The 11,391-nt window shown below is 34.1% G+C and overlaps 1 protein-coding gene and 1 long non-coding RNA gene across 3 annotated transcripts; both read right to left on the reverse strand.

Annotated features, from left to right (window-relative positions):
* Positions 1–742: 742 nt before the first annotated feature.
* hsh2d (hematopoietic SH2 domain containing) lies at positions 743–11,299 on the reverse strand. Of its 2 annotated transcripts, none has more exons than XM_053513639.1 (6): positions 10,483–11,299; positions 8,758–8,895; positions 7,119–7,226; positions 6,686–6,851; positions 3,255–3,416; positions 743–2,252 (listed from the first exon to the last, which is right to left on the reverse strand). In XM_053513639.1, the coding sequence occupies exons 2-6, from the start codon at positions 8,871–8,873 to the stop codon at positions 1,842–1,844; spliced, it is 963 nt and encodes a 320-aa protein (XP_053369614.1). In that variant the 5' UTR covers positions 8,874–8,895; positions 10,483–11,299; the 3' UTR covers positions 743–1,841. The 2 variants fall into 2 exon arrangements, with proteins under 2 accessions (XP_053369614.1, XP_053369615.1); XM_053513640.1 differs by having other exon boundaries at positions 745–2,252; positions 7,119–7,208.
* Positions 3,856–5,976, reverse strand: LOC128543272 (uncharacterized). Its single transcript, XR_008365703.1, has 3 exons — positions 5,425–5,976; positions 4,541–4,587; positions 3,856–4,356 (listed from the first exon to the last, which is right to left on the reverse strand). It is a non-coding gene; the product is annotated as an uncharacterized LOC128543272 (long non-coding RNA).
* Positions 11,300–11,391: the final 92 nt, after the last annotated feature.

An 11,391-nucleotide genomic window follows, 5' to 3' on the forward strand; every position in this document is an offset into this window, starting at 1 on the left:
CCACTTATTAATTTTATTATTTTTACATTTACGAATTTATCCATCCGTTAATTTCCTTCTGAGCTCTTTATTTTTCTCAATTCTTTAATTTTCTAAACAACAATTAATTCAATCATTTCTTAATTTCTTCTTTTGTTCTTAATTCATACTTTCTTAAACATGAGCATATTAACTTTCCTCCCATGTCCATCATAAACATTTACACTCTCAAACCCCTAAGGATTTTGTAAGCTTTAGAAAAAAAGGATAAACTTTTTAGTATGATCCTCCATTATGTTCAATATATCGTAGCTGCAGTCTTTTTTCTTTCCTACCAGTCTCTCTCTCCCCTTTCATACACATTCTCATAATTTCTTCCTAATAACTGAGAGGTTTGCACACAGATTATCTGTGGTCAAAACCTGTCCTTTGTTGTGTCATAATTGTGTGACTGTGTTGTCTTGGAGGAGTGTATGTTACAGTTCAGTTATATGATCTCTAATGGGGTTGCATCCTTGAGCAAAAAAGGCCAACACCTGATCCTCCACTTTACCTCATCTCCAGCTTTATAGTGAATGGTTTATGATGCGTAGTTACTTTTAGACCTGGAATAGAATACAAGATATGATAACTGTACTCTCATTTATCAACAACTACTTCTAAAAACATACTGTTAAAGTACTGACAAAATCAATAAATTAATTATCTTTTCTATACAAAAATCTCACAATATTAGCAATTGTTAAACCTGCCAACCCTGACTCTTATCAGTGTACTTCAAAAAAGTGTACATTGGGCTATTAATCTGTTTAATCAAGTTCGACTAAATTTGTTACGATGGAAGCACCTGTATAAGCCTTGGCTGTTTTAAAACAGAAAAAATAGTTAATTACTCTTAATTGGTAAGTGGATTTGACTAATTCCAACATGTGTATGTACTTTAGTATTGGCATATATATGGAAATGATTCATTACCTACGAACACATAGCGAAACATAGTTCACAATAGACAAGTAGCACACATATATTTGCATAACATACTGTAGCCACATTAAAATGCAATACAAATGTCAGTCTCGAAGCTGTCAAAAACTTGACGTGTATGTATATTAGGTGTCCATTATACAAGCATATAAAAATGCATTATTATATTATTAGTATTATAAACATTTAATTCATGAATATTATAGAATATCAACCATATTCTGAACAATCATAATTGAGCATTCAACAGTGGTGTTTAAAGGTGTAATAATTCAGACCAGAGGTGTCATGTCCATTTAACTTGAGGAAGCACGTGGCCCATCAAATGTCTCAGATTAGACGACTGTAGAAACTGAAAATATTATTTTTGCAGTAGGTGGTGTTATTGCCCTTGCTAATACGAAACTACATCTGAAAAAAACCACAAGTCTTTTATAACTTTGCCCTATAGACTTATGAAACCAAAGTGGATACATGAAGCAATTACTTCAAGTAGTGTTTGCTGATAATGGTGGATATAAAAGCTCTTGGGGGGGTTGGGCAATTGGGATTTCCCTCAATTTTTTTTCTTTTTGACTTCATATTTGTTGCATAAGTAATGGTATTCGTCGCACGGTGGGAAAGTGGTTAGCACTGTTACCTTGCACCTCCAGAGTCTGGCTTCGATTCCCACCTCAGGTCTGTGTGCATGGAGTTTTCATGAATTTTAATTTTGTATGAAAATGTCATAAAATTGTGCCATTGTGTCTCAGAAAAATGTATTACATGACACCTCTGTTCCAGATGTATACATCATTCTGGGAGTGTGGCAAAACAATGAACTAGTACATTCTACATAATCGCCTGTGACGAAATTCGAAACTTTTTAATTGGTCTTTTCAGTAGCCAGGAGCAAATGGAGGTGGATTAAGGTATTCCAATGGTATTGTTTCAGAAACACAATGCTCCTCTTGGTGATCCTCTTCGTTTGCAACTGTCTGTAACACTTCAGGTTCAGTTGTGACATTAGCTTCATTGATTTCCATGTACATCTGCCCCTCTGAATGGCTCTTCTTCTTCTTAAAGAGCTTCTTGCACTGAATCAGATTTATACGAATGTGCTTTGACTCTGCTTGCTTTTGGGGCACTGTGTCTTCAGACTTTTTCTGGCTGCAAGCTTTGGGTAAACTTGTAGATTGTGCGCCCTTAAATGTGGTTTTGGTAGGTTCAGATTGCCATCTGATGGGAATCTCTGGTAGTGTAAGAATACATTTTTGTCTGGGGTGTGATCCAGAGTTCGGCAGAGATTCCTGGAACACACAAGACTCTTAAGGACATGTTACCTAGCGTATGAGGAAATGTAGTGTAAAAATATTAAACATATAAAATGTTAGTATAATTGCTATCATTATATAATTGATATAATAATATATAAGCTAGCAAGTATTAAATTAAAAACCCAGCTCCATAAAAGAAAAAATCTGAATGTTCTGAGAAAAGTACATGTGAAAAGTATACTTCTAATCCCAATACTCCCAGCCTGTGACATCACTTAAGATAACTAAATGTACAATCTTTAGACTTTCCAACATTTAACAAATTTTATAAAAGGGACACAATTATTATTATGTTTGACTATGCAAATGCCAAGATTAGTCATGGCCAAATTCTTTGGAAATTCACCACTCATTTCTACTTTGTATGCAGGATGAGACATGAAACATTGTAAGTATCTGTGGTTTTGTGGCATAGTGCAGGATTTAAAAACCTGATATATTTTTGGTTTCTGAAAAGAGAAAAACGAAATAGTTTAAGGAAACCAGGTCCACAAAGAAAGCCAGATGCACATTGCTTGTAGGACAATAATTTTGACACTTTTTCTCCTTGTGCTTGTTGTTCAGTTGTAAAATTTGGTTCAGCTAGTTTCTAGAGGCTAACATTAAGGTAATACGGTGTCTTCATCCTTGTAGACCGATAACAACATCTAACTAGTAAACTGGAACATCTACATTTAGAGAAAATTGACCAAAAATTTGAATAAAAAAAAACAATGGAAGTTCAAAAAAGAAGTTGTGGTTGGTTACATGTAGGTTGTGTACTTAGCTTTACTAGTTACTTTGTCTTTCCTACACAAACAAATTCTAATTAGAAAACAGCATCAAGACCGCCACAGATAAACTTGTTCTAGTATCAGGTATTACAAATTAGCATACTGTAAAATGAAATATGGAATAAATACAGTGGTTGTAGCTGTTTTAACCCAGATGACCATCGCCCAGCATTGGTTTGTTAAACCTGTATTTATGACTTACCACACTGTGAAAGTTAAGAGCACTAAGCTCCTGCTCTAGTACGGGATAGAGCCTCGTTGGGGTTACTGAACCATCTAATGAGGTGCTCAGATTCTGGTTTGTTACTGAGGGATGAGACGCTGGCAGTGCAGGAGGCATCTCTTCTGAGGTATTTTGGATAGCCTGCAGGAACAAGTTTAAAGAGATGGTGATTTGAATTATTGCACACGTTTATTTACAATACAGACATTTAGATTTATAGCATTTGGCAGACACCCTTATCCAGAACGATTTATATTTTATCATTATACACACTCTAAAAAATAAAACTGTGCTGTACTCAATTTTTTTGGTGAAACATTTTTACACTTAAAAATATTGAGTAAATATAAAAAAAATATAAAAATCATGTAAAATATACTTCATGAATTGAGTACAAGTCAGTAAAAAAATTAAGTAGACCTGAATAACTATATTTAGTACAATGATGTACAAAATTGAGTAAATGTAATGCAAATTAGAAGTTAATGAAAAGTGAAAATGAGTAAAATAATTGAGTAGATATAATTGAAATGGAAGGTAGAAGATACTGAAAATTATACTATTATTTAATAAACAAATGTGCTACATTTACTAAATATTTTAACTAAATAAAAGAAACAATACACACATTTTCATTTTAATTAAACATTTATTTGCCAAATTTGACAAGACATGAAGTCTAAACTCAACCTGGTTTACTTTGCAAATGACATGTAACAAGATCATAAACAGAGAGCTGGATTTATCTTATTAGTAAACAGTTTCACAAACAATACTTCTGCCACAAGTATTATACAGTTAACATGTGGAAAGTAGACTTTTGTATTAGAATCTAATGAGTCACATTTTACATCTGTAAGATTGCACACCTTCACACTTCAGTTTCCTGCAAACTGTGGGATCCATACAAATGTGTGTGCAGACCTTCTCAGGTCTTAAAAATGCAATGACAGTCTAAATGAAGACAGGACACTAAATATCCATGACCAACAGTACCATGCTTCACTCGGTAATGATCGAAATTCCTTTTGATGATACGACAAATGTGCAGAGCTTACACCGCCATCCCATAAACTGGCACCTGAAAAAGGAACAATAGTATACAAGTAAGTACAAGTGTGACTGTTAATATAAAGTCTACCAGACTGGTAAAATAGTACTTTCGTTCAAATACATACTTTTTGGACTAATAGTCTATTTCTATCTTTGATTCAATGGTTACACATTTAATACTTCTGTAACATTTAAAAAAAGTTGACATTTACCTCCTGTTTTATCTCCATTCAACTTCTCTTCATTAGTGGTGTTGGTGCTGTGAAAGAGATATAGAAAATATATAACATGTTTCACACAAACACACACACACAAAATCAATCAGTTTTAGGTTCTTTTACTTACATATCAGAACATACATAATGTTTCACTTTAGTATTTTAATTTCATATTACTATCTCCCAATTCTAATTCTGAGAGAAATGTTGTATTTTCACTAAATCTTTATATTTCATAGCTTTAGTTATTAGTACAGTACTTAGCACATTTATTTTATAACATCTGCCGCTGCTTGCTCAGTGTTTAATCATGTTAAAAATACTTATATACAGTAACGGATAAAACACTGCCAGAGTCCGGACACTGCACCTCATTTCTGCTGTTCAAACCGGATTTGTTCTGAGTTTCTTTCTTAAAGTGTCGGAATGACCGAGCAGACTCGCGGTTCAGTGTGTGAGGTGGACCGGTACACATGCGGGAATTACTGTATTTGAACATGTTAGTTTTATATCCTCGCCTCAGTGGCGGTAGGCTGCGCAAAATCACCGCATTTGGCGGGAGAAATTCAAATATTGCGGCACAACCGCCGCCGTTTACACCGAGAAACCCGGAAAAAAACCGGACATGCACGCGCTGCTACTCGGTGTTAAATCTCTCCTTTAACACCAGAGTTTAAGTGTCTGTATTAAACGCGCTTTAGCTGAGCAGTTTGGTGGTTGGAACAAACAAGCTAAATCACACTGGACCCCAGGACTGGCCTGTTGCTAGCTATCGTTAGCTCTGAAAGGAGTCAGAACAGTAACTTACACCCTATAAAGTTGTGTGTGCAGGCAGACAGAGTCATTATTACAGTAACTTGTGTTCGCTGTTTACTCACCAGGATTTGTAAGGAATGTTCCAGGTGCTTCATGTCCATTCTCACATCCTCACAGCCTTCTTGTCTCTGATGTTACACCAGACTTCCCATGAGCACTTGCACAGGGCAATTTACTCAATTATTTAAGTTTTTGTTGTTAAAAATAAAGAATATTGAGTTGGAATAATTTATAATTGTAGTTCTTGAAACTAATCAGTACAATTACTCCATTAACAGATATTTTGATTGAAATGTATCAAAAAATATTAAGTGCATGTTAAAAATATAATTCAGTTAGTCAAATACTGATTTTTACTAGTGAAGTAAACTTAAATTATAGTGTAAATTTAAGACAAAATGAATAATTGTTTTTTTAGGCATTTATTTTGATTTGTCTAACTCAAACAATCATGTATGTGACTTTTAGAGATTTTATTAAGGTAACATAACTTTTTTATAACTGTGAAATTTACAAGGCCACAGAATCATTTTTTAGAGTGCATCTGAGCAGTTGAAGATTAAGTGTCTTGCTCAAGGGCCTAACCCTCTGTAATGGGGGGAATTTGAAACTGGCACCTTCCAATCAGTAGTCCAAAGTCTTAACCTCTAAGCTACCCCTGGCCCCTGTGTTACACTGTTTCAAAATTGGCCAGCAGTCTAAATGGATCTGAGCAACACTGCAAATGCAAATATTGGGTAGTGGGTGTGCCCTTTATAACTGTCAGTCCCAGAAAGCATGGCCTCTGAGCCCATTGGTAAAAGAGATGTCATTGTTCTGCCTGTCAGTCTCATTAAAATAATATGAGGCTTTCGAGCCTGTTAGTCCCTGTAAAAGAGGTGTGCTGCCTGTCTGCCTGTCAAGGCATGGCTTTTATTAATTACAGAAATCATGGCCTTTCTGTTTGGCAGTCCCAGTGAAGGAGATGTGACTCCTGAGTCTTTCAGTCCACATTGCGAACTGTGACCATCATGTTTGTTTCTCTTGAGATAAATGAAAAATAAAGATAACATGAAATTTGGGAAATAATTTGAGGCGGTTTTACAAGACATACAAATACTGAATTTTTAGTGGTACTCTGCTTACTTTTGTACAAAATTAGACATCTGTATTTATTTGTAATTTTGCCCATTCTGTTTGATATTAGTCTTCTGTTTTAGCATGTCTGCAATGCTTTAAATCATTCACTGTAATTTTAATAAAAAATTAAATAAATAAATTATAAATAATAACTAAAATATAGTTAGCTTGCTTTTATTAATATGGTCTTAAATAGGATCTGACCTGGTCACAGGCTACCGTGAGCAGCTCAGTATAGGGCTGGATCGGAGATTTGCAGTGAAAGGCTACCAGATCATGGAGAGAGCAATGTTGCAAGTTGTCACCTACAATCTCACACTGGTTTCCTGGAAGCATGTCAATCATAAAGTGTCTGCAGAGATCCTTGGCTCTAAACATAAAAAACAAAAATTTTGGAAAATGTTAAAATATTACAATTAGGCATGTGGTTCTCATCTCTGGTCCTGAAAGACCCATCGTCCTGCACATTTTAGTATTTTCCTTGCTCTTGTCACTGGGAGCTGAGAAAACACTAAAAAGTACAGTGAAAGGTCCTCCTGGATCAGGGTTTATAACCACTGTGGTAAATGATTGCTTTATTTAATAAATGCGATGACTGAAATAAATATATTACTGAGTCATAAAGTTAGTGACTCACCTGTAGGACAGGGTGTATCCTACTCTGCTCTCACTGACACGAATTAGGAAGTAACCTGGAGGTTTAGTCATTAGCATTTCCTCGGCATGTCTGTAAAAGGTGCAGCAACTGAATTAAATTTAAATATAAAGTTCTAAATATATAGAACTTGATATATTTTACTCTGGATCTCTTTAATGCACACAGTTGTCACATTTCACCTAAATATATTGCAATAGCCTATTGTGTGCCAAGTTTCCTTCTTTTGTTTTGTGATTATGTTTGTGCATGCACCACATAAAAACTACTGAACAAATTTTAATGTGTTTTTTTATAGGTGTATTTGGCCAAGCTTGAGGTAACATATACGCAATGTTTCATCGCAATTGGCCTATGGACACCGCATATGCTAATAGAAGATATGCTTATTTTAAATTTAAATATAAAACACCCTTATATCCTAAAATAAATTAATTCAAAATTCAACAGATGGCTCTGTACATTTTTAAATATGTGCTTGTGAGTGTGCAATCGAAAGCTACTTAATAAGCGTAATCTCACACCTTCATATTTCACGCACTTTACAGGAACACGTAAAATTTTAGTTAGGTCCAAAATTCAACAGCTGGCACTGTACATTTTCTAAAATGGCATATAAGTGTGAAATAAAATTCCATGCGAACAAAGATGCAAGCACATTTAGTTTGCAAATATATTTTTTTTACGGCGACTCAAAATTAAAAAACACGCCTATGATTTAATTGACATTACAATGTGACTTAATGGCAAGACCTTTATCTAAGAAGTTATTTAGAATAATATAAGAAATATATTTAAAAACACTCAAAATTTAAAAACACGCCTATGATTTAATTGACATTACAATGTGACTTAATGGCAAGACCTTTATCTAAGAAGTTATTTAGAATAATATAAGAAATTAAGCCTAGTGTGGCCTTCCTTGACCTTGGTCATGACTGGTAATTTTTTTAACTTTTTAAACTTTTTAAAACTTTTTAAAACTTTTTTGCCACATTACTTAACAACATATTTCCAATGACTGCAATTTTTTTAATTGCAGAAAGATGTTGATTAATTTCAATTAACAGTAGCTGCAACAGGTTAATATTAATGTGCACTCCTAATATGTTATTGTTTCTATAGTAACACCTCAATCATTGGAACTTGTGTGTGTGGATAATATTTTAAAGAGATGTTTATAACATTTATGGAAAAAGTCTCCAGTGTCAAAGTTTTCTAACACATAAGAGGAATATAGTTTCTCTCTAATAATAAAGGGTGTGTTTCTGTCTTAGTAATATTAAAAAGACAAAAAAAGAGACTGGTAATGGGATATATATTTTTTTTTTCAGTAACATTCATAAGAACAGAATCTAACTTGTGTTCTGAATGTTCCATATTACATTTTCAGTTTTTTAATCTTTAACCACTTTAAATAAACTACTAATAAAATAATAAAAACAATAAGCATGTTTTTGAAAACCAAGATATTGTTTGTGCTATTTGCCTATTATAGCATTTCACTGCTTCTCATTAAGCGATGTAATATGAGATGCCATGTTAATGTAAAAGCACATGGTGTACCAATTATCTGTACAGTATCAGTGTGAGTGACAGTAGCAGTGTTTCTCAGCCTTACTTTCTGGATATGTTGCCATGAAACCACTTCGGCATTACTCCATCCTTCTCAATGTGGTTGTTCTGGTACTCTGTGAACCAGGCGATGACTGCATCGGGTGTTACCCCGTTAGCCATGACTCTGATTACAATGTCCACCCTAAATTGAAAAAAATATATATATATAATAATACAGTAATGTATAACCATGTACATACTGTATAGTGTGTTTCTGGTTTAAGGTTGTGCTCAGCTCTTAAATCTTTTTTGGATTTAAGCTATATGGAGAAAACGAATGAGTATACACATGAATAGCATAAAGTGGAGATAATAGCCCAGTAGCATGACATGTTTACAGATACAAAGAAGAACGAAAGAAAGAAAGTAGTAAAACAGGTTTTCTTAGTTCATTTGAATACATTTTGAATATCTAACTCAAACAAAAACTTATTTAAAGAAACAGCTTTTGCAGCTCAAAAGACTAGTGAATTGAGGTTAAGGACTTTGCAGAGTATTTGCGTCGATCTCTGACACTTTTTATTGTTCCTTGTTTCAAAGCAACATGGAAAAAAACTGAAGAGCAGAATTTGAACTCAAGTAAAATATGTACTGTAGTAAAATAGACATAAGATTGATATATATAAGCTACTGGCTAAGGCCTCCTTTTTACAAAATAATTGTATTATATTGTACTGTATAAACATAATTGTGTAAAACACTTGTGTAGATGATTATACAACACATACACAATTATTTTTGAGATATGATTCATCTTTAGCTCATTCCTACCACTGAGCTTTTTTCCTTAAAGAACAAAACGAGCAGAACAAGATGTCAACATCATTAATAGTAAAGACTCTGCCACAATCTAGACTAGTCCAAAAGTTTGACTAATTTGTATCCCTTAAGAGGATTGTTCAGATATTTTTTAATCTGCCTTAAATCCAACTTGGGCTGCATATAAGTACGTTACCATATGTCTTGGTAATTAAATATTTTCCTGCTCTACACAATGATTGTGAAGCTTTTCACACGGATAATTGGAACTACCAGACCTGAAAAAAATCTGAACTATTCGTTTAGTATTTTAAACAGGGGAAGTTGGTGATTCATTTAATTCTTTTTCATTTGACCTTGTTGTAACCTTGACCCTGTTTGGATTGACCAATTAATCAATCAATCAATCATCTGCTGGTTACTATGATAATTCCATACATGAACATGAAACCTAGAGGTGCAAGACAACAATGCAAACTAGGAAGCCACTGTGCCAACTTTCATGTACATTACAAACATTAAAGCATTCATTCTTGAAATATCACATTAATAAAACCTTCAGCCAGCAAGATGGAAATCAAACTATGTGAACAGACATTAAAGAATCAAATTCAAACAAAAGCCAAAACAGGAGAGGAGAAGAAAACAACAACAACAAATAGCTTGATACCTTAATTTCGGATGGAATAAATTTCACACTTATCTATACACCATATACATCATGAATTGTCAGAGGTTACTCCTAATTAGCTTTCTTCACTCATTGAGTCTGAATCAGTTCAAGCGTAGACATGTTTATTTTAATTCAATGGGTAATTATTATACATAACTGGTGTTATTCCTAATTGTATTTAAGGTTTTAAATAGCGATATTGTCTCGGGAAGATTGCGAATTGGTGAAACGAAAATCCGTATTGTAAAATCTTATGAAATGAAACTTATCTTGTATGAAGAAGTCGAGAGCGCTTACCTGCTTTTATCCCAACTCTTCGAGCGCGAGCTTCTCACGCGGACATGGCACGCAACGCGTCACAGCTTTTAATTCATCATCACATTCAGGAACTCCAGTTTAAAGCGTGTTAGTCAGCGTCAGCGTGCACAAGCGCGAGCGGCTACTGCATGCGGGTGTCGTTTGTCCTCCGCGTCCTCGCGCGCAGTTTCCGGAATCAGAGCAGCGCGAGGATTAACGAGATCACCTTCTGTAGATTTCGGTTTCTCATCGATACACACACGTGCGCGCCACGCAGTTAGTGGTTTTATTTGGATTGGTCAGAAAGTATTGATTCATTTCCATCAATATCATCAGCTTTGACTACAGTACAGCTGCAGATCACAAGACACTAAATGATGGTTTATACAGAGGGGGTCCAAAAATGTATACACACGTCAACAGTTATTTCTGCCCTTTTTTTAAAACTCGAGTTGAATGATGGCAGCAATGTGTAGGATATTATGTTTTCTCTGTCAGGAGTGTATCATGTGTATTTATTTATTTTTTCATATATTTTTCATGTTGAAATGAAATACTCTCTGTATAGCAATATCTTTCTCACTGGCACCTGAAAGGAGAAACAAACTATATATCAAACAAATCTTTAAATTAATCCTTGATATCGTAACATGTGTATTCATTTTGTATGCCAATTAGCCTGATCTGCATGTTTTTGAACTATGGAAGGAACCAAATAACAAATTGATACAGGTTTTACTGTTGTTGTTTTTTTTCTCATATTGTTCTGTAAAAAAAAAAAAAAAATCATAAATAAAATAATCTTATCATTTCACATTCAGTTGCATAAACATTGTGTTTTCCACTAAGAAAAGGTGACTATATGATACAGTAACAGCTCTGTGGTTTTAAATCTAATTAACATAAACA

Source organism: Clarias gariepinus, chromosome 15 (assembly GCF_024256425.1).
Source record: "Clarias gariepinus isolate MV-2021 ecotype Netherlands chromosome 15, CGAR_prim_01v2, whole genome shotgun sequence".
In the NCBI taxonomy this organism is placed as follows: Eukaryota; Metazoa; Chordata; class Actinopteri; order Siluriformes; family Clariidae; genus Clarias; species Clarias gariepinus.

What these genes read in the sequence shown, in the direction of transcription:
- hsh2d (XM_053513639.1), bottom strand. Translation starts at nt 8,873, where the DNA reads ATGGCTAACGGGGTAACACCCGATGCAGTCATCGCCTGGTTCACAGAG. An exon ending in GGATACACCCTGTCCTACAG is followed by an intron (nt 6,852 to 7,118) that starts GTGAGTCACTAA and finishes TTTTATGTTTAG; the next exon opens with AGCCAAGGATCTCTGCAGAC. An exon ending in CTCTTAACTTTCACAGTGTG is followed by an intron (nt 2,253 to 3,254) that starts GTAAGTCATAAA and finishes TGTGTGTTCCAG; the next exon opens with GAATCTCTGCCGAACTCTGG.